The sequence below is a fragment of the Gopherus flavomarginatus genome, chromosome 8, assembly GCF_025201925.1.
Source record: "Gopherus flavomarginatus isolate rGopFla2 chromosome 8, rGopFla2.mat.asm, whole genome shotgun sequence".
In the NCBI taxonomy this organism is placed as follows: Eukaryota; Metazoa; Chordata; order Testudines; family Testudinidae; genus Gopherus; species Gopherus flavomarginatus.
Window position 1 is genome coordinate 8,473,809 of NC_066624.1, and position 23,922 is coordinate 8,497,730.

At 40.9% G+C, this 23,922-nt stretch overlaps 1 protein-coding gene across 4 annotated transcripts; it reads right to left on the bottom strand.

The window, feature by feature from the left end:
* Positions 1-517: 517 nt before the first annotated feature.
* Positions 518-10,051, bottom strand: SLITRK4 (SLIT and NTRK like family member 4). Of its 4 annotated transcripts, none has more exons than XM_050964734.1 (2): positions 9,761-10,051; positions 518-7,220 (listed from the first exon to the last, which is right to left on the bottom strand). In XM_050964734.1, exon 2 carries the CDS (start codon positions 7,168-7,170, stop codon positions 4,657-4,659), a length of 2,514 nt encoding a protein of 837 aa, XP_050820691.1. In that variant the 5' UTR covers positions 7,171-7,220; positions 9,761-10,051; the 3' UTR covers positions 518-4,656. The 4 variants fall into 4 exon arrangements, with proteins under 4 accessions (XP_050820691.1, XP_050820689.1, XP_050820690.1 ...); XM_050964732.1 differs by lacking the exon at positions 9,761-10,051 and adding an exon at positions 9,116-9,749; XM_050964733.1 differs by lacking the exon at positions 9,761-10,051 and adding an exon at positions 9,034-9,122.
* Positions 10,052-23,922: the final 13,871 nt, after the last annotated feature.

Genomic DNA, 23,922 nt, shown 5'->3' on the forward strand with positions numbered 1-23,922 from the left:
GGTCTCTTCTTGACTTTCAGCTACAAATGCTTCTAAGCTATAATAAAGGCAGGTGGATGGATATTTGTAGGGAATTTATTAAACATAAATTAATTTTGATCCTTTGCAAAATTGTCTTATACAAACTGATTAATGAGAGGGGATCAGGGTCAAGACAAATGTCCTTGACATTGTATGATTGTACTTCCAGGCATTTCAATGTGGAAAAGATCAGAAACTGACTAGAGGCTACGTTCTGCTCATGCTACTAATGCAAATAGTCCCATCTGACTCCAGTGAGACCATTTGGGTGAGTAAGGCAATTAGATTTGATCTAAACACTGGATAGTGGGATAAACTTTCATAAATATTTAAAAATATTTGCCCTAATATCTATGAATATAAAATATCTAATTACTTTACAGTTTTTCTCTCTTCTGAAAACAAACTCAAAGAGACTATTATAGACATTTAACAAAGTCTAGTTTCAGAAATATGATTGTACCAAACAATTTTATTAATATTTCCATACAAATCTTTTAAATAAATTCTGCCTAATATTTTGATGTTGAAAGCAAACAAAGGTCACTGAAACATTTTTTTCTGAGTTTTACATTATACTCGATACTATAAGTTAACTCTATTTTCTTTATAAACTAATCTAAAAATAGGAATGATCAAGGCAGGGTAAAAACAATACATTTTGCTTTCTTTACTTTATTTCAAAATAGAGCAATTATCAATACATTCTTGTTATATTTCCTTCCCAACTCTTTGGATGCAAAATAAAATTAAGTAAAACAAAAAATAAAAAATAAAATATCCCACTGTGCTCATTTCATACAATAGCAATGTACAAATCATGCAAAAAATATTATAGCTGGTATACCACCATCAATTTCTAGATGTGTTTGTTAACTCTGAGACATTTGTTAACATTATTCACAAGGCCATGCCTTTTATAATGTATACCCTTATGGCTTTAAAAATTACCTTTTGGATTATCTTTCGATTTATTTACTCTCAGTCTGGAAAACTAAATACAAAATGTCAATTGATGTCTGGACTCAAATTGTTGCATTATAATAACTGTTTTCTGAGAAAATTGCACAAAGGTTTTCTCTTTCAAATAAATGATTACACTTTATTGATTTCATTAAAAATGTAAACTTGATTTATAATACAAAGAACACAATAAATTATGTTAACACCTTCACTGCTTTAGTGCTGCATGTATGTCATTGCAGCCACTGTAACAATATGGCCACTCAAATCAATATAATGCAAAGACTGGCCTGGTCTGTTTAGCCACACGGAAGAGTGCCTTTCCTGGCTAGACTAGCATTAGATTGGAATGACCATTCCACTAAACTGTTAGCCAGACACATACACTGTCCCTTAATACTGGAGGAAGTAAACTAACATTCAGGTTGTCATTTAAATCAACAGCATCAAAGAAATATAGTTGTTTGCCCACTTCTGTAATTTATTTATTTATTTATTTTTTACTCACACTGCCATGCCTAGGTATTGCACCATGTATGTCAAACACTATTAAGAGACCTACACAATATGCCCAGACTGAGCAACCCTTACTGACACTGGTGAGTATACATTCCATTGACCCTGTTGAATTCAGTCAGACAACTCATGGGAGCCAAGTGATCACCACCGTGAATAAGGGTTCTACTGCAGGGACGAACTATGTAATACACAACAATTCTCCTCCACCTGCTCCCATTTAAGTCAATGCCAACACTACCATGCATTTAGGCCCTGATCCAGCAACACGCTAAAGCCTGTGCTCACCTTTAAACTCATGAGTACATGATTAAAGTTGGGCATGTGAGTAAATGCTTTGCTGGAGGAGGACCTAAAAGAGTCGCCAGATCTGTCCAATGTGGGCAAAATGGCAAAGTTATTCTTCTCTTAAACAGTCAATGGGAAATTTCCCCAGGCAGAAGAGGGGAGGACCGGACTCAATTAACGTAGTTGAGGGAGGCATACCAACCTTAACTGTTGTTGTGTTAACTCTGATCAATATCAACGACAAATATATCACCTTTTAACAACACTCACAATGTAGCATTTATTTATTAAATAGTTGTGTATTCTTTTTAATGCACCTCTTGCAACAGAAGGATATGAGACAGAGGCTCTGACGAGGCTTGAAGTGTGTCAAATGCTCTCTGCCTTGGCAAATCTCAGTGACCCTTGACGCATTCTCAAAGCTGTGCAGTACAGAGTGGAAGGCAGCAACCTGATTGCTGATGGTGTCTTTATGGTCTAGCATTTCAGTACATTGTTAAGATTCCTTAATCCATAGGTTCTTGACACAATAAACTAAAACACTTTCCTCAGAGCCTGCGCAGTGATTTGGGTTAGCAGACAATCAGGAATCTTTTAGGCCAGGAATACATGCATGCATAGTAACCATATCCAGAAAATCCCTCTGACATTTTGGATTAAATAAGTTAGTGCGCATGTGTAATAGCAGCTTTTTCAAAAATGAACCACTCCATTGTTTATTTATTTAAAAAAATGTCTAAAGTCCCTCATACATTTTGTACCAAGGGGAAATTAGAAAACAAAGAAAAAGAAACTTCTGAAATTACAAGTAGAAAATATCTCTCACTTTCTTTTCTTCTCTCTCTCTCTCTCTTTAAAATAAAGAAGCGCTGATGCTTTTAAAAAACTTTGTTAAAAAAATATTCCAGGCGTTATGCCAAGGATCATCCCAGAATAAAATTTTACAGCAGTGTTATAAAGCCCTGAAATTAGAGGTTTAGACTGGAAAATGCTGACACAGCCTTAACCATAGTAGTGCTATCAGGCTTTGTTGTAATAGCTGCCACTTGGAATTCATGAAAACATTAATGTTTATTTTCTATTGCAACTTGATAGACTTATGTATTGATTTTAAAAGGCATGCGGGGGGAGGGGGGGGAGAATTTATGGCAGCAAGGTACTGATCCAAAGTCCATTGACATCAGTGGAGAAGCCCCTATTGTCCTGAATGGTCTCTGAATCAGGCATGGAGAATAGATTTTCTGTATGATGCTTTACCAATACATGCCTACTGTGATCTTAAGTTACCCTCAGTGAGAAAAAGGGGGTGTTTTCTATCTTGACCGTTTGTTGCTATCAGTTGAGATTCAGCTTTCACAAAGGCAAGTTTCTATTCTTTATAGATGTGGACAACAAAATACTCTGTACTAAACCAAAACCATTAAATACATTTTACAATGTGGCTTTGATGGACACATGATTGCCATATGGTGTCCTGTTATGATTCATTAGCTGACTGATAGCAGTCAAACAGATAACAGGGACAAAAAATTGACGCATATACAATTAAACTATTACCCTTATTCATTAATGCCTGTAAATACTTGTAGTGAAAACTATTTAGCTTAAGCTGCAGAACCCTGAAAAGCAAGACAACTGATGGCAAATAATTGCCTGAGACAGAATACTAAAAAACTAATGACTCTATTTTAAAATGCACCATTGGTAACAAATCTGAAATAAGATAATAATATACTAATTTCACAAGAATAGTACAGAACTTTTTTTTATTCTTCTTATTATTTATTATTATACCTGATCACGGGATCGTGGATAATTCTATACAATTTATCACCAGTTTTTGTTTGGTATAGTGTTCTGTTTTTAATTTATACTGAATTATTAATGCATTGTGATCAGGAAAACAAGTCAGGCATATTAAATACATATTATGGAGTACATATTTTCCTATTTAGTATACAAAGTATTTCATAAATATGAATTATCTTACAAAAATAATTTCTGCTACGCTCACACAGTAAGCACTTTGAAAAGTCTGGTCAACCTTTTGGGGTTGTAGGAGTTTCACATAACTGAGAAGGAACTCTAGTCTTAACTGGATTTGAGTCTTACATAAGAGTCTGCATGAATAGCAAGTATTTTCTTCATATCACTACAAATGCTGCAGAAGTCAGGTTGCACTTTTTTTTTCTTTTCTTTTTTTTTTTTAAATTTTATGTATAGACAGGTGTACTTCAAGGGTCAAATTTATTTTATAGGTATTTATGCATGGTATATTTTAAACAAATATTTGCACAATTTAACATTATAAGTCCAGTGGTTTCAAGATGCAGGCCATAAATGTAACCGATTTACACATACTATTGAATGTTCTCTCTTTGCATGCTTTTTACTTTTCAGATAATCTTTAAACAGTGCCGTTACAACACCACAAATCAAAGGATTACTCCAGTTCCACCAACTTAATCCACGTGCAAGATGAAGGACCCAGCTGAGGTACAAACACTGGTACCAGTTTTCTTGTGTTTGCTCTTACAAATCACAAGGAGACAAAGGTTTTGCATTTAAGGTACAAAACATATATGCCTTTTGAGGTTAAATTCAGTGTAATATGTGTCTAAAGCATCCCTTTGGCAATAGAGTTTGCAGTATCCCTACAGGATTCCAGAGGGTATCAGCTTTATGTAATAAAATCTATTAAGGAAATTCTCCTCTACTTGACAAATCATATGCAGCTACAGACAGATACCCTTGGATATACCTGTCTCTATGCCTACCAATATAATATAGTATTCGGAAGTTAGAAGTCAACAAAAGGCACTTTTATCATTAAATAAATGTCCTCTGTAAGAAATAAGTTTGCATGACCTATATTTTATTCAAAGCTGTTTGTTCTTCAAGGACTTGTAGGTAGTCAGGTGAACCTTGAAGTTTAGCTTTCAGTTCAAAATATTCACTCTTTCTTTGCTCTACTACAATTTTACTATGATTACCCCCTATTAATGACTTCTTGATTTTTTTGTCTTGTTGTTTCTCTGGATAACGTATTTCAAAGCCACTGACCCCTATGCTGTTGTATTCTTTTTTACTTTCAAGAAAATTCTGAATAAATACATTGGAATCCCTCCCAGGAAACAACTCATCCAGTTCATCAATTGTGCTCAGTCTTTTTCTGGTATCCACATGCAATAAATCCTTTTCCTTGTCGGTAATATTTCTCAGAATGACTTTTTGCCCTTGTGGATCAGCAAATGTGAAGCCTGTTTCAGATTCTTTTAAGCCACAAGTGTGACTTTTGCTCATCTGCTCAATGGTTTGAGGAATGAAGGCCTCTGCGCCTAGTCCATCTTTTTTGTTTGATTTGTGGTCGTGCTTTCTTAGTTGCAGGTGCATGGAACTGCTCTCTTGGTTCCCAATTCCTTCGTGCTTTACTGTTGGTTTCTTGTTGCGCCGAAGCACAAAGACAAGAAGGCAAAAAGCAACAAACACTGTTAAAATAAGCACAACTAGTATGCTTAAGATTAGGATGGACAACGGAACTGGGCCACCAGGAGGACTTCGAATTGGACCCAACGGTGTAGTAAAAGTCACAGCAGGCACAGGACTAGTGAACAGAGCAGATGGCTTGTTTAAAAGTTTAGGACATAAGATCTCATTTTTGAGAGACTTCAGTTCAATGTTAGCAAACTGAACAGGTGTTTCACATTTTAATTCCTTCACCACAATTCCTTCATTTAGTTTTTCCAGCCATAGCTTTAAAGCAACCAAATCACACGTGCAGTCCCATGGATTACCTTCCAAATCAATTTGTGTAAGAGATTTTAGCTGATCAAGAACGCCACTTACAGGTAGATACATGAAATGATTGTTCCTCAGATTCAGTCTAGCCAGTGGAGCACCAGCAAAAATGTAAGCCGGCAGACTTCTAAGAAGATTGTTGTTCAAGTAGAGCAACTGCAAATTTGGCATTAAGTCAAAGGTGCCTGCTAAAATTTCTTTGATAACGTTGTATTCCAAATACAGATATTGCAAATTGTGGAGGCCAGCAAACATTTCTGGACTCAGCCGCTCTATCTGATTGCCATTAAGATACAATCTCCGTAAATTTGTAAGGTTGCGGAAAACTGCCCCTTTGATTACTGCAATCTGATTGCTGCCTAAATGTAGTAAATCCAGCCCTTCAAAGTCAATGAAATCTGAGGTTTCCACATCCTTAATATAATTGCCATTTACATGCAGTTTCTTGGCACTGAAAGGTTTTGGTACGAGTTCGGCCAATGATTCTATATTTCTTTCTTGGCAGTTTACACTTAATCCCAAATCAGAAGGATGAGTTTTGCAGACACATGGGCTTGGGCATGGAGTTAGAGGAGGAACCCTGGTCTGGTAAGATACAATTTGACTGAGATTGCGATTAGAGAGCGCTTTTCCTGCTACTATCGCCGAGATCTTGGAAGGATTTGTAGTTTTCGGAGGCTTTGTGACTAATCTGTGCATTGACGTTTGCGTAGTGTGGCCATTAGGCGTGCTGTAACCAGGCTCCAACTGGGATGGAGGCAGAATGCGCACATCAAAATCACTCCCAGTCCCCATGGAGCATAATTCTTGCTTATTGGTTTCCTTTAAAAGCCTTCCATACAAGTCGCTGGGCGTTTCACAGATAGCTTCTCCAATGTAAATGTTATAGGGCATATTCTCCAGCCAGGCTTTCAAAGGCAACAAATCACAGGTACAATTCCAAGGGTTATCTTCCAGCTGCAGTTCGACAACTCGACCAATGTGTTCCAGAACTCCAATGTAAGGAAGCTTCTGTATTCGATTCCCTCGTATATCCAGATGGGTTAGAGAAGCGAATCGAAAAATATTATCGGGCAGGAAGGAAATCAGATTGTCATTAAGAATGAGGACTTTTAGCTTGTGAAGCTTATTGAAGGCTCCCCGTTCAATATACTTGATTAAATTGTAGTCAGCTTGGAGATACTCCAAGTTCTCTATGCCCAGGAAAGTGTCAGCTCGGAGAATCTTTAATTCATTGTTGTTCAGGTGCAACTGTTTTAATGCACTGAGCCCAAGGAATGCTCCCCCCTCAATGTTCTGCAGTTTATTGTTACCCAGTTGCAGGGACACTGCGTGTGTGAAATTAAGAAATGTATTTGGATATAGAACAATCAGGAGGTTGTTCTGAAAATTAAGATGGTAAAAATTAGACCAAGGTGGTTTGAGCTGATTTGGTCGGTAGACTGCAACCTTCTCGCAATTGACATACAGTACATTCTCAACCGACACACACGAGCAAACATTGCAAATTCCCACCGAGCTGTCAGGATCTGCATTTGTAGAAGAAACCGGGGCTGACAAAACCAGAACGAGCCACAGCAACATCGTCTTGTGATCAGCAAACAACCTTATGCTCCTGAATAAAGATACAGAATCTAAAGAAGAAAGAAATAAAAAAAAGAAAAAGAAAAGAAAATATTTTTTCAGTTGTCATTATTCCAAAAAGTCATTTGGGTTAATATTGTACTCTACTGAGCTACTGTACCTGACTAGTATTATAGATAAAGTATAAACACTAAATATAAAGTACAATGAAAGGTTTGTTTTTTTTAACAACCCCACAAAATAATTACAGATCTAGAATGTGAACCTATGTAGACACACACACAAATAAGAAACATGCTTAACTAACAAAGTAAAATAAGCAAAGCAGGTTTAAATTTTTACTCATATGAACTATCCAAAATTCTGTTACTGTACATATATTGCCATATATGTCAAGGATGTTAAACACACTTTGATGTTAAGTATGTTACACACATGTGGGTTGAGATAATACAATAAATAAAATAACCACGTGGGGGGAAAGAGCAGTGCCTCTATACAAGGTTATAGCTATACCTACATCTATGACTATCACTACACAGAGACTGAGCGAACACACACAGAAATATCCCTACTGTGCTTATTAAACGTATTGCAAGTAACATACTGTGTAGCGGCCATAGAGAGACAATGCATTATCCACACACCAGGATGATCAGCTCTATGTTAATGATGGAGGAATGTGTAAGGACAATCCACAGACATGCAGTCCCATTCCCACTAACAATCCCGATTGGCAGTGCAAAACAAAGTCGTAATCCGCCAGCGTGACATCACCAAAACCTTAGAGCAACTTTTATGGAAGAAACTGATCTCACGTGCCCTGGTCCCTGCCAGGAAGGTAGCTTGCAAGAGCCCCTCTCCCGTAGCCAGGCCATGTTCAGCTGCCATTTTTCACTCGGAGATCAGGAGCCCCTGTCTTTTCTCCGGGTTAGGGACTGGTGGGGATGTTTTAAATCAGCTCCAGCTGAGTCCCCCCGGTTGGGAGGAAGCGAGCTGGGGCGGCCTGGAGCCGCTGCAGGGAAGGGGGAAGCAGGAAGAGCCCAGGAGAGGCTCGAGCTGCAAGGGAAGGCAGAGGAGGGCCGGGGGGGGACAGAAAGGAGGGCAGAGGGACACGAGGGAGGCGGGGGCAGCACAGAGGGCGCGGGAGGGGAAGGTAGGAAGGAAGAGGGAGGTGGAAAGAAGGGGGGCAGGGGACTGGGAGGGCGCTGGGCCGGGGGGTGGGAATCCAGCGGGCAGAGCCGATCCCCACGTGCTGTCGCTTTCCGAAGCCTTCCCACGCCCCCCTCCCCCTAAGCCCGCGGCTGGTCCGCAGCGCCCGGTCCAGGCGGGTCTCCGGCCCCCCGCCCGCGCTGGTACCCCGGGCTCCCCCCAGCAGCGAGCCCCGGCGGTACCTACGCCGGGGGAGGGGGAGGGGGGGCGATTCCGCAATGTTTTGCCGCAACACGGTGGCCGCAGCCGAGCGGCTCGACTGGTGGCGGCTCCAGCGCCCGGTCGTGGGCGCCCTGTCCCCGCGGCTGCAGGCTGGCGGGGGAGGGTGGCGGGAGCGGACGCGGCTCCCCCCCAGAGCCAGCCCCCTTTTGCAACAATGCACAATCCCCCCTCAGGGCATCTCTGCGGAGTCCCCTTCCCCCGCGGCCCAGGGCTCGCCCCCAGCCCGGCCCCGCGGGGAAGCGGGCGGAAAAGCCGGGCAGCGAGCGAGCGAGCGCCGGGGAACTCGGTGCCAGTGACCCCGGGGCTCCGGGAAGCCGGCGCCGGCTCGCAGGGAGAGGCGCTCGGGCCGGGGTCCGGCTGCCGGAGGAAGCCCTCAGCCGGCTCCCCCAGTGGGAAGCCTCCGAAATAAATCCAATAAAAGCCACACACCGAAAAAGCAAATCCCCGCTCGCCCCGTTGTGTCCGGCGGCGGATCGCCCAGCCAGGGCGGAGCGGCACCTTCCTTCCTTACCTTTGCCATCCGGCTCCATCTCCGGCTGCGCCGCTATCTGCTCTGCAGTTTCTGCGATTGTCTCTACGTGATCTGGACTTCTGCTGCTCCGCGCACACACACACACGGGGAGGGAGACACTACACACACACACACACACACGAGCAACACAGGGAGAGACACACACAGTGAGGTTCCCCCTCCCCACACACACAGAGTGGTTATTACCCCTACAGACCCAAAGCAACGGAAATACACTCAGTGACACAGACTAGCCCTAAGATACACACACACACACACACACACACACACACACACACACACACACAGTCGCGCGCGCACACACACGTTATCCTGTACACACACAGAGATTTCCCCTTCCACACAACCACTGAGATTTCCCCCTCCATCTCACACACACACACACACACAGAGGTCTCACCCATCCCTTACATGCAGAAACACACACAGACACACACACACACTTTGGCGCTGCTCAGAGGGACGGGAAAACCAGAGGAAACGAAGGAGAGCGAGACGTGGATCTAAGACCAATGTGCCACGGAACACGAACGACTCAAGCCAACAAACCAGCCCACACCCAAATGCATAGCTGCACCCCTCCCCCCAGCTCCCCTCTCGGGCTGGGCTTGCAGGATACTGCACCTTTCGCTCAGAGATGCCCCCCCGTCACAGACCGAGGAGATGGAGAAAACAGCGCTCAGAGTAAAACAAATCCAGCCACCCTGAACGGTGCCGCTTTGGAGCCGAGTTCAGAGGCAGCGTCATTCCACCTCCCACTGCCTGCCCGTGCTGCAAGGGGTTAGGGGCTGGGAAAGCAACCTGCCCAGGTATTGCTGGGGCTTCGCGTGGCCTCTGCTATCCTGTGTGGGCTATTCTGCATCTCCAAGCTAGCCCCAAAGTGGGCATCACTCCAGCCTAGCACCAACCAGCATCACATTTTGCAAAGGAATAAATAAAATAGACAAAGTCTCCCCCGTGCATCTTCTCTGACAATTTAATCTCACTTCCCCTTTAAACAACCTAGACGTTGAAATCGGGTGGGCAGCAATGGTAACAGTGGATACAGTTAATGTGAAGACAGTTATGAAACAACATTGCTCTAAGGAAACACCAGCCTACCCTTTCCTGAGACAACACAGATATTTGGATAGCTCATTCTTTGTAGTTGGGTGAAATTCTTCCCCTTCCTAGGTAACAGCTGCAGTATGATGAAAATAGCCTCCCTCTGATGCTATGCACTTGTGCAAATCAGATTCTGCTAATTAAGAACTCTCATTTACTTTACATTTTATAAAATCATTTAAAGTGGTAATGAATACCACAAACAATGTGACACAGCTCTCCAAGGCAGAGGAATCAGTTCACCAAATTTGATCTTATCAAGAGAGTTGAACTGGTTTTCCTTCGCTACAAAGAGTAACATGATTCAGTAGGAGAGAGAAAACTGTATGTAAATATCGCACACATTCCAGGTGTGAGTGAGCATTCTGGGTGGTCAAAATCAGAGATTTTAAGTGAGCAACAAAATTTCTTCATTTATGGAAATGAAACAAACAGTATGCTCTGAAGGCTGACTGTATCTAATTGAAACAATTGTAGAATGTTATTTTGCATTAAGCAGATAGCTTGATACCTGAACACAAATGCAGCTGACATTAGTGATTTGCATATCACAACAGATATGAAGTAATCTGTGGTTAATATTCACCCAATTAAAAACTGAAGTCTTTAAAATAAAAACTCCTTTAATTATTGAACCATTAACAAAGCACTATGCTCATAAAAGTGAATATATGTATATAAAAGGCCCAGTTCAAAAGGGGCTGTGCATAGTTTGGCCTGATTTTCCCAAACTCTTTCTCCAAATACATTTTCAAGATGGGGAACTCAGAACTGCAATAGAATGCAGTCAGTATAACAAGGTAATACCAGACTGAAAAAGTTATCTAAAGTAGCTTCATATACAGAAGTATAGGTGTGAGAATCAAGGTGTTGGTTTTGTTTTATCTATCATTTTAAACCAGATGTTAGACTAATTCTTTGCTTCTTTAATAGGTCAAATGGAATCAGGCATTTTTTAGTATGCCACTACTCCACTGCCATTCAAATAACTGGCTAGACATCTAAAGAAAACTTCAGACCTATACAACAAAGAAGCAAGCTTCAAACTGTTAAAGCATGAAATGAATAAGCATCTAACTAAAGGGAATTAAAAAAGCAACACAGACTTCACAGCTAAATTACTTTTGTTGTTTGCATTATAAACTGCTATTGACAGTGGTTTATATTGTGCTACTGTAAATCCTGTGTCAGAACAAAACTTGTGCGATAGGAAGTTGTTGGTAGAGAAGGATTTAATATATTTTAGCACTCTTTCTAGCAAAAGAAAAGAGAAAAGAAAGCTCAAAATCTTTTAAAGTGATTTCTGAGCTATCACTAAACTATATAATGTCAGATCTGTTGAGACTTATTCCAACATTTATATATAAAGAATTGTACCTTTTGGTATTAAAAACCCCCTTAAAAAACAGTTCTAATTTTGAAAAGTAAAACCAGAGCATGAATTCAAGATCAAGATCTAAGATAGTGGCACACTTAAGATACAATTTCCATAAAATGGTTCCATCTTATGCTGGGTCATATTTTCCCTTGAGGTATGTGCAGAATTTCTATTGTCATTGATGGAAATTCTCCATACAGATTGATGGTAGACCACGGCCTATAGATAGAAGAGAGAGAAAGGGCAACTTGGGTTATCTGGTCTGAATCACAGCACTTTACAAGATAACTCCGGACCACCGATCATTCCCATTATTGTCTTGTCTACCCTGTTCTCAGATATCTGCACTGATGGTACTTCTATACTAGTTATTTTTCTCCCCTCTACTCAAGAGTGTCTTTATTGGTAAGAATTTTCTGGCAATGTCCAGAATAAACATTTCCTTTTTTTTAAGTTTAGCATCAGAACCCATTTTAACAGCTAGAATAGTAAGAACTGTTCACGGAAAAGAGAGAGGTGGTCAAACAGGGAAATGTAAGATATTCTACTGTATGAGAGGGGTAGCCGTTTTAGTCTGGATCTGTAAAAGCAGCAAAGAGTCCTGTGGCACCTTATAGACTAACAGACGTATTGGAGCATGAGCTTTCGTGGGTTAATACCCACTTTGTCGGATGCATGTGTCTGTTAGTCTATAAGATGCCACAGGACTCTTTGCTGATTCTACTCTATGTACTTGGAGATGCATACAAGGTGGCATTCATCAATGATGCAATTACCATATCAACAGATGTCATTACTGCATCTAAATATGAGTTCCTGGGATCACAAGCTGATTGGTTGTTTTTGGCTAAGGCAACTTGTCTCAAATCTCAGCAAAAATCGTATAGAAGTTTACATTGATTTCATTTAGGTCTTCACAAACACCATGTCCATAATCTCCCACCCACCCATATTTAGAGGTAGGTAGAAATAGAGGAAATAAAAGTGCAAGACTTTATGAGCATTCAAAATCTACTATCAGAAAAGCACTCCTATAACAAAGTCCTCTAAATGCAGAGGCCAGTGGAAATGCTGAATCCAACATTCAGGGCAAGCTCATGTGTCAAGGACCCTTGAGTGCCTGATCCTGCTTCCCACACACAATGCTCATTGAAATCAACGTGAGCTCTGTGCGGAGGGTTTTTTGCAGAATGGGTTCTTGAGAGAGAACTGGAGGAAAGGGTGAGCTGAGCACCCTACGCTTTTTCTTGGAGACGTTCTATTTAATTTGTAAATGTGGGGTACTCTGGGCATTGTGCTGTAGTAAGACACAACTACACAACTATGTCTCTGTCTCTCTCTGTGTACACAGAGTTTTCAAATCAGAGACTGCAACAACAAGGATTGTGACTATCTTCACCCAGATGGGGTTCATAAGGGGACCCTTGCACCTGTTCTCACACCCACTCACTACCCGCTGTGATCTAGCCCATTTTATTATAACTGGTAACTGCAATGACAGCAGTGGGACCTGTGGTTCTGGTCCAAAACTTATAGAAGTCAATGGGAATTTCAATGGCATTTGGTTCAGGCCTTAAGTCATTAAAATTATTTTTAGCAATGTGAGTTTACACACCATTTTAGACACATTTTCTGCCTTGATGAAATTTAGAGAAGGAACTACAATTAAACCTTGTGGTTTTGTATGGGGGTAGGAAAGGGGGGGATTGTTTAATTTTAATACTAAAAGGGACTGGTTAGCAATATTTTGACATAGAAAGCACAAGCTGATGTGTCCTCTGTCTGTTTCTGGATTTTCCCTGGTAAAACAATTTATATTTAACAAGGCTACACCATCCCTCTGCTATCAGATAACAATTGCAACCCTCAGTTAACAGCCAAACACAACAGTGACTGCACAACACTGACTAGTAATGATTCTGCAGCTGACAGGACATGTCCAGTCTAAGAGAAGTAGGAATCAGTAATTCCACCTGTTGGTCCTCCCTTTACATGTGTTTAGTTGAACTGTCTGCCAGAGGAGAAAGAGAGAGAGAAAGAGCATAAGCATCCTTGGGGAAAAAAAATGTATTAGAGTTACTCTCTGCATGTGCAACTTTTAAAGATACAATGTGATAGGAAACAGTGTGAGTCTGTAATACACTGAAGACAGAACCACTGCAACCAAGCGCTGTGCCAAATAAAGTGGCAGAAATGCTGTCAAAGATATGGCTGTGCACAATTCCATATCATTTCCAGCTAGCTTACTTCAGTTTATCCAGGAGACCTCTTCAAGCTGCAACAAGTAACCTACCACCTGCTACAGGAAAACAAACATCAGCTGAGAATACATTGCCGCCCGTATTCTCTGAGCACTGGGAAAGGTGTTTTTTTGTTTTTTTTCATTTCATCCATCATTCACAACAAGTTGTTATCTTTAAAGTTGGATAAAGAGAGAATGCTTCTGTTAGTGGGCTTTCTGTAAACTCAGCCCACATGGGTCCCTGTCCCTGGCAGTACTTTAGCCTACCTGCACAGTCAAGGCACACTGAGCAGGCATTTGATTGCACTAAACTGGAGATGCCAAAACCACCTTGTCAGTGCATATGTTTACACATTTTCTTTGCGTACAGTCAGTAACCCAGGGCTCACTCATCTCGCCAACTCACTGTCAGAGGCCAAGAGCTGAAGCCATGCTTGGTCAAAAGGCAAAGATAATATAGAGTGTGAAATCCCAAAATAGACAGCTGACAGTCACAGAATCCACTGTGGGTATCACTGTATGAGGATGTGTCACAGCAACAAAAGCATAGTCACAGACATATGATGTATCCAACATTTGCTCAGTTATTGCCACATTCAGGGTAGCTGGGGGAAATGAGCAGTAAACTAATTCCTCCCGAAGAAAAGCATGGATGAATTCCAAGCTAGAAAAGCACACATAGCTAAATTAATGCTCCTGAAGCCAAGATCTATTATAGAAATACTACGGTGAGGAAGTGTCACTGGCAGCTGGACATGGCAGGATGACAGGGAAAGGGGAAATCGTCCTGTACATTTGGCAAGTTGTTTTTTTGTTTGTCTCCGATTGTTTTGTCTGATCTTTTAGACTGTTGTCTTCTCTGCTGTGTTGAGGTCTTTAGGAGCTATAAATAATTTACAAATACAAATAACTTACCTATTATACTCCATATTAAGGGGCCCATCCTGCAAACCCTTACTGACATGAGTCGGGATTAAAGTTACTGAGGTTACAGGCTGAGCAGAGAGCCCTCTAAGCTAGTCAGGTGTGAAATGATGAAGGGAGAGGCTCAGGTACCTAAGATACTCTTTCTAATGCCGCTAGACAGACCTGCACTAGCTGTGCTTGTGCTAGCATGCTGAAAGTAACGGTGTAGCTGAGGGATAGCACAGTCAGCAGCTAGGACCAGCTGCCTGAGTACAAAGTCACCTGAATGCCCTTGGGTGGTAAGCCCAAGTCAGTGCCCTTACTCGAGCTCATGTATGTATGTCTGCTAATGCAGGGAAGCACTTTTCCAGCTACAATGCAGACATATGCCTAAGGGAGGGATCATCAGATGACCTCCTGAGGTCTCTTCCAACCCTAATCTTCTATCACTCTATGATATCGCAAATGGCTGACCTGATGTGCTTGGCTGAAAGGCAGAGATAGACACCTCCTTCCACTCGGGATCTTCAGCCATGAACCTTCTCCTGGCCAGGCCAGGCCAGCCACTTAAGCAGTCCTAGCAGCTGAAACTCTCTCTGCTGTTTGTGCATGGATACTTTGCTCATTCTCACCCTGGTCAGTACCCCCATTTGTCCTTTGTGCATGTGCTATACTGTCCATCCCTCCACTGGGAGCCTGCATCTGGCCCTCCTGTTGCAGGGTCTGACAGGTATCAAGTCTTAAGTGTGTCCAAAACACACCCCCACCATTGGGTCCTGCTGATGAGATAGGCATTCTTCTGCCTTGATTGAGAATCTTGCTTCCAGGTCCCCAGGGCTTTAGCTAGAGCTCTGAGCAGCCCCTTGGCAATGGAGTGCCAGCAGCAGTTCAGATGCTTTGGAAATGCTGGCCAGTAGAAACTTTGGCACCTAGGGGACTTATGCATCTGCAGGGTTAGGCAGCAGCTTAGCAGTAGCTGTGAAAATGTCAGTGACAGTTAAATGTTGGACTTAGGAGCCTAAAGAGGAGGTTAGAGGCCTATGTACTTGTAAGGTTCTTGGGCCCATTGATATTCTCCCTCTGTAAACTGTGAGATTCACTCCTGCAATTTCTCTGCTGCTGGATAACTGGCTAACCAAACAAAACACTGGAATATGATAGATATGGTCATCCATCTGTATATGCCTTAGATTTGTTGCTTTGTTAAGGGGGACTTGATATATTCGGGAAAAACGTTTGCAGTAAAATTAAGATATTGCACTGGCTATTTGCTCATTACTCCACTTTCATCTCCTCTCTTATTGCTCCTAGGGTTTTCTTTTTCAGATGCCCTAACTTCCTCTACTTTCACATATTCTATTAATTTCAATTAAGGCCTCTGTAGGCTCATGAGCCTGAAAAGCTTTTTTTTTTTAATTATTGCTTTTAAAAAAGCAGGGTTGCTTGCCAGAATGGCTTTCCCATGGCCTATAGACCATTGGAAAGGAGAGTATTACCATGATCCAGAATATTTTGAAAGGAAGCAGAAGCTCATTATAATATGAAGAAGTGAGTTATGATAGGATAACAGGAGGCACTCTCTTCTAATGACTGTAGGCCAGTCACACCTCATCTGGTGTGAACTGGCTTCAATAAAGCAAGTCTGACTTACAACAGCTGAAAATCTGGTCCAGTCACTATAGATTGCTTGTGGGAAAAAAGCCTTTAAAAAGCAAATTGGTTTACAGCAGGTATCAGAGAAGAGGGAATCCCAAAGATGTGAAACAATACTGTTGTTCTTTAGTAGAATAATGTGCTAATGGAGATCCAAAAACTACTGGATTTCTATTAATAGGCTAGTCCTGTGTCTAAGAATGGAACTTAGATGGGTGGTATAGAAAATGAATGATCACTTGATTAATAGATAAGGCCAAATTCTGTGCTAATTTATGCCAGCATAAATCCAGAGTGATTGCATTTAAGTCAAGGTCCTCCCTAAGGAAAAGAGAGGAGCTCTTCTCCTGCAGACTTGAGGAGGTCTGCTTGAGTAAAGTTGCACAGACTTCTTTCACCAGTAGAGTTTCTGAGTTCCCTGGGAGTGGAATGTCTGGATTTCCTTACTTGGAAAAGGGCTCTCAGCCTTTTAACATTTAAAAAGAAAAACATCTTTTCCTGCTTTATCTTAATCACAAGTAATCTTCAGAAGAAACATTTACTCCTGTTCACTGTTTGGGGGAAGAAGTGAACAGAAAGTCTACAGTGACTTCAATTACAGAGTCTTAACTGAGGCCTGCATAATGGGGACATCATTGAATGTACAGAAGATTTCCTGTCTTGTTCTGAATCCATGTCAGGAACTGAGCTACCTCCATCAAGGAGGAGCATATTCAGAAGAACCAAAGACATGGCAAAGCATAATCTGTCACTTAATCACAACCAGCCTGTGCGTCTGGTAAGGACATCAAGTTGAAAGCCTTGGGTCTTCTAGCTATGGAGTTAAAAATTATAACCCACCAGACAAATCTGGATATAAAATTAGTGAGGATTTTTTTTATGAAATAATAAATTAAATCAATGGTCTTGACAAGAAAATAAAGTAATGAGGATGACAGAGGGGGAAAAGACAGACATATCATGGCAATGACCACATGCCCCTTAGAAGGGGTCACAGATAGAAACATCTTGAGAACAGATATTAATGTCTGGCAAGATCAGCAAAAGGAATGTGGTCTCAGCTAGGAGGCAAAGGAGAAGCACGTATGGGATCAGTAGAGAAACAGGGAATTTGGCTAGAAGACCATGAGTGATGCTCCTGGAGGCCTTAATCCTGTAATGGTGCTGACAGAGGCTGACAATAATGACACCAATAATGAACCTGTCATCTATTTTAAGATGCTTTACATGAAGAATTCAAAGAGAAAGAGAGAGAGAAAGCATATTATTTGAAAATAGAAAGCACTTGGATGAAACATCATAAATTCCCTTTCTCTCCATTCTGTCTGGATAATACACAAATATGCCATAATTGTGGAGCACTGAAAAAATCATTTTATATATATATGAAAAAAAAGAGAAAGAAAAAAGTTATCCTCCAATAATTTTACTGGGGATAAAAAGAAAGCATCACTTTCCATTATTTGCACTGCTTTAGTAGGCCAAAACAGGCTTTAGATTTACAGATTGTACTGTTACTTTGCCTTGGGATCCTCTGAGTCTGTTAGTGATGCCTTCTGATTGTTGTCGTAGACACCAAGAGACCTTACTCTCCTTTTTTTGCTCTCTCTTTCAATTTGCTCTGAAAACATACTGATATCATTGTTGTTACTTCCCTCAGTTTGCAATTTTCCCTCCCTCCAGGAATTTTTGTTTTAGAAGTTTTCATGGAATATCAGGGTTGGAAGGGACCTCAGGAGGTCATCTAATCCATCCCCCTGCTCAAAACAGCATTAATCCCCAGACAGATTTTTGCCCCAGATCCCTAAATGGCCCTCTCAAGGATTAAACTCACAACCTTGGGTTTAAGCCGGTCAATGCTCAAACCACTGAGTTATCCCTCAGCCCACATCAGCAGTCATGTTGCCAATGCTGTGGCTTTCACTGGGTTAGAACAACTTCTATGGCAAAGCAAAAGAATGAAACCTTATCAAAATACCTTACTGAAATCAGACTCCTGGCCTGTTCTGTAAATAAACCACCAACCAACCAACACTTTGGGGCTAAAATTTGATGTTCAAGACATCAGCATGCAACCAGGGCCCATTGCATTTCCCAGTGAAGTCAATGGCTTCCTTCCATTGACTTTGATGGGAATTGGATCTGCTTATGTATTTATTTTAAGTTTGCTCTGGTTTCTGCGTCTTGTTTACGACATGCGCTTCAATCTTCAGTGCCTGTGCCAACTTACACTTACATTCCCCGCACAACAGCCATTAACTGAATTAGCCAAAACCAGCCAACCAGTGCCACATGACATCGTTCCTCTCCCAAACTAGATAAAGAACAAAACTCCTCAGGGCATGCAGTGGTCAGTCTTCACCAATAGGTTTGGATCTTAAAAAGAGCAGTTTGATTTTTACCATTCTGCAAACTGTTTATTAGTTTTGACAGGCTGACAATGAAATATAATGTAAGAAAGGAAATATACCTCTAACATTTTGGCAGTAAATTCTTTTTTTCAATTATACCCCATTCAACCTGCTTAAAGCCTACAAAGAGATTGGAAGGGCATAACTGAGGGAAGACTTTGATTGTGTATACAGATGCACACACAGAAACAGGAATATAACCCCAGTCTCAGCCGACACGCTGTGCCAATGAAACTGTCTCCACACATTTTTAAACAGGTCTTAGCTTGGCCTCAAATTTTGTGGGTGCAATTTTGTACCATCCATTAATTATGCCGACGTTTTTGCACACACATTTAATTGGACATTTAAAAGGATGGACTCATTGACTTCAATGTGCTTAGGATCAGGTCATTAACAATCTGCCCTTATATGTAGATGCAGTAAGATCACTCATCTCTTTCGCTCCCATTCTTAAGTGCTTTTGTCACATCCTACTTGGCAACAACGCACTAAAGTTTTATTACTTCTTTTTTATATATATATATTTTGGCAGGATATTGTCTCAGTTCAACACACTTAATGAATAGTCATCTGGGAAAGCGGACCTTTTTTTTAGAACTCAGAAGACATAGCATAGCATAATCATGACGACTTGCAATAGGAATCAATACACTCCAAATGCATCAATCAGATTTAGGACCAAATCTTTCCATCTTTGCTCAGTCAACAATCAGCTTGGGGTCCCTGTTGGATTGTGTGACAGCTTTATCATGTGAAAAATGACTACACTTAATCATTTCATGCTATTTCCCTACTGAGTTATTATTAATTAAAAATAATTATATATATTTTTAAAATCCTTTCAAGGATCTAATTTGCAGCCATAGTTAGTGCTGCAGAGAGCTGATGCCCCTATGCTGAGTATTGGCAGAAATACAGTACAAAGGAAGTAAAAGCGAGAAATTTTTTTCTGCAAGAACATTTAGCCCAGACTATTTCTCTGAGCCATGGAACCACTGGCTATATGGTATCTTTTTCGCAGCCTAGTGTAGAATTGAGCTGTCATTTTTAAATAGAGAACTCGACTTTCTGTTGGCTTTATTAAGTTTACTTCTTTTTATGTTTAAACAGAACTGATTGAAAGAATGGGAGAAAATCAAGAACTTTTTGTGCAATTTTGGTTCCCTTTTTTCATTAATGTTTGAAATTTCAACAAGAATATTGTCAAAATTTCAAATTTTGAAAAATTTCAACCAGCTCTGATAATAGACACAATCAAATAATTAATACATATCTCAGTAATCCCAACTGGTAGCATTTTTCTCTACAAACTTTAAGGAATCCTCAAAATTCCCTATAGAAATAGTTAAATAGCTATTGCTATCCCATTATATAGATGAAAAAACTGAGACACAGGAGCTAATGCCTGATCCAAAGTAAATTGAAAGATACCCCTGGATGTAAATGAGCTTTGGATCAAGACTTAAGCCACAGAGTGGAGAGTCTAACTCAAGGGTCCCTGGCTTTTTGCTCAGACCACAGCTCTCTCTATAGGACTACATAGGGATTTGCCTCGCTCCTAAATCCTATCCTATCACAATTCATTGCAAATTACTTTAGAACATTTCAAGTGGCAAAGTAAAAGGACTGTAGTTTGAAGAACCGTCATGACTCAGTACTTCTCTTTGAAACACTCATTTCAGCACCTTTGTTGTATTACTCTCCAGATCATTTGTCTGAAGCAGACAGAGGCAAAGACACACAGACCAACAACTGATAAGAACATTCATTAGGTCCAATTCTCTTCTCCATGACAAAGCTGCAATCCCCTACTATTACGTATATGTTAATCAAAGACAACCCAGAGGCTGTGCAGAGTCATTGCCAGATAGTGCTCTTTGCAGAACTAGGTCCTTATTGTTAAGTTAACAAGTTAAAACACAGAGTCCAATTTTGCTTCCTTAATGTTAAAACTTCCATTATTAGGAACAAGATGTAGGTTCAAGCCCCAAGAAAGGACAAGGACCATTTCACGGTGGAGAAACTGGTAGCCTAGCTACTCTTTAAAAACGATAATTATAGATGACTTTGCATTGCAAAATTTGGACCTGAATCCTAAGTGGATCCTAAGTTAAAGTTCCTCCAAGTTTAGTTGTGTTCAACTCCTGCACTCTCCTTTGGCCTGTGGGCAGATTTGCCGAAGACACAAACCCTGGCTCTGGAGCCAAACTTTTCCTAAATGAAGAGTGGGTTTGTGCCAGGGTTAAGCCCCATCTCTAGTTATCAGAATTTCAGCTCTCCATGGAGAACAACAGAACTGAGACACAGTGGGCACAGCTCTCCTCTTCAGCTGCACATCCAAGTTGACATCGGTGGAGTTATTCTTCAGTTACACGGATGTGAGTGAGGACAGAATAACACGCCAAAAAATCATCTGGTTCCCATCTTAGGTGTTGATCATTCAGGATTCTTAATAGACTCAGTATATATACATGCTAGCCTTCAGTTTAATTTCTAGCACCTCTGCAAAGATTACTTCCCCCCACTGAGCTACTACAGTACTGGTAACCTGTAACAACAACCCTAACCTGGGGCTTTGTAATTGCTATATAGTCACTTAACCCTCTATGTGTAGAGGAAGTTGTTGAATGCTTCAATGTTGTTGTAGCTGTATTGGTCCCCGGATATGAAAGGGACAAGGTAGGTGAGAGAATATCTTTTATTGGACCATCTTCTGCTAGTGGAAGGTAGAAGCCATTGAGCTACATCTCAGGGGTCTTCTGCAGGTCACCTTGAAGCTTGCACTTTCCACCAATGGGAGTTGGTCCAGTAAAATATATTACTCACTTACCTTGTCTGTCTGTCGTCCTTCAGTTACATTTAGTATTAGGGATGGATATTATTGATTTCTTTCTCCTAAATCTAGTGCATAGGCTGTTGGTCATAATGGTGGAAGGCAGTTTAACACTGACATATACTCAAAGCCCTTGGTTTTCTGTTTTTATTTTGTTTACAATTCCCCAGGAGTTATCAGTGTTCATTAATTTTTTTTAAAGGGTGAAAAATCAGTGCAAAAATTGACTTAAGTGTTTTCTGCGTAAATATCAGGGTTACTACTGTTGGACAGGAGGACAGAAAAAAAAACAATAAACAGAGAAAAGTAATAGTATTGAAAGTAAAAGAAGTTTCATGCTGTGGTGTCTTTAATAAACTGTATGAACACCTATGCTCACAGGTGTGTGTGTCTGTGTCTTTTCCACTACATTGCCTTACGTTAACAGGCAGCCCTGGATTTACACTTAGACTAACTTATTATTAACATAAACACATTTGCCTAATGTAATGCATTGGATTTTCTTAACATAATCAGTATTTCCAGGCACTTGTGTGCTACAAAATTTAGGCAAAAAAAACCTGTAAAAATTGAGTAATAGCTTTTGTAAAATCTGGGAAATTTTCAGTAAAAATCAGTAAAATCTGAAAACTGGGGGCCTTACATATACTGTGAGACCTAAGGCAACATTTTCAAAAATGCCTATGGGCATTAGAAGCCTAAATCTCATTGATTTTCAATAAGACTAAGGGCTTGTCTATCTTGCAGTTTGAACGAAGGGATGTGAATTGATGTGGGCACCAAAGTGCTTCACTGTAACTCCCCCCTGTGTGGATGCTGTGGGCAGAAACTAAAAGGTTCCTACTTCCCGTTAACATTGTCCTCTTTGAACATGACTACTAACTGCGCAATGGTATGTCTACATTGCCATCACGAGGTATAACTGCAGCTTATGAAGACAAACACGAGGAGTGAAGTTGTGGCAAAATGACCACTAGTGCAGGCTGGACAAAGCTGCCTGGAACCACGGGGTGTTATTCAGGCAACCAGCCCACGCTGAAGCCCATACTGCTATGGCCCCAAGCTAATAGATTAACACTAGCTCAGGTATGTCACCCCAAGATGTGGTCACACCCCAGGATTGCTGAGTAGAAAGACCCGAAGCCTTTTTTGAAAATGGTCTTGGTATTCTTGTAAAATTTACCCCGGTCTCCATTTGCTGCATGCATGTAATTCCCACTAAAGGAATATGTATGACCTGCTGTTATTAAGCCCACTGCTGCTCACTTCAATATCAATGGAAAGACTCTGAGATCTGCTTGAGAGCCGTTAACTCCCTACAAGGCGAAAGGGGGATACAGTTTATTGGGAAAAATATTTTGTGGGGACAAAAATGCTGGTTCCCTTCAGTTTAGACTAACGATTTTAGATACAGCTTCTTCTATGTGCTGCAAGTGAGAAATATTTAAAAAAACAATTTTTTAAAAGAGGTGTATACACATGTTGTGCATTATGCTTCGCCGGCTTGATTGAAGAATAAGATAATAGTATTGTATCTTTTAATTATCTTCATTGCTAAAGCAAATAGGAGATTTGTGTGACTGCTGGGAAACCTGCTATGATTTCTTAGCTCCTGTGTGGTGTGAAGTAGTGAAATCTTTTCAAACAGGGCAAACACTGTTAATTAGCTGGCAGCTTGTAAAAAGGCACTGATTAAATAAAAAAATAATAATTATAATTGGTTTTAATGTACTTGGAAGCCTAGGTGGAGACAGCAGATTTAGATCTGAAAGGGAGGGGGATAACATATGTAGATACATCTATCTCATAGAGCTGGAAAGGACCCTGAAAGGTCATTGAGTCCAGCCCTCTGCCTTCACTAGCAGGACCAAGTACTGCTTTTGCCCCAGATCCCTAAGTGGCCCCCCTCAAGGACTGAATTCACAACTCTGGGTTTAGCAGGCAAAGGCTCAAACCACTAGGATACCCCTCCCGCCTCTGCTCTAAGTTAACATTGGTCCAGCACCCACAGCTGGCTGATTAATCATCAAAGAATCGATTTGAAATATTTTGCAAATCCGTTAGTTGATGAATCATTGAAGGGCAATTCTGTCCACTCCTTTGCTGTTAACGGAGTTGCACCAGTGAAACTGAGTGCGGTGTTTGGCCAATGTCTCACAAGTCTTATGAAGATGAGTAAGTGTCCTGGACTTTGAAAGTCCACCAAGGATCTATTAATGTAGCCCCCTATCTTGAATCCACTTGTTAATATGACCA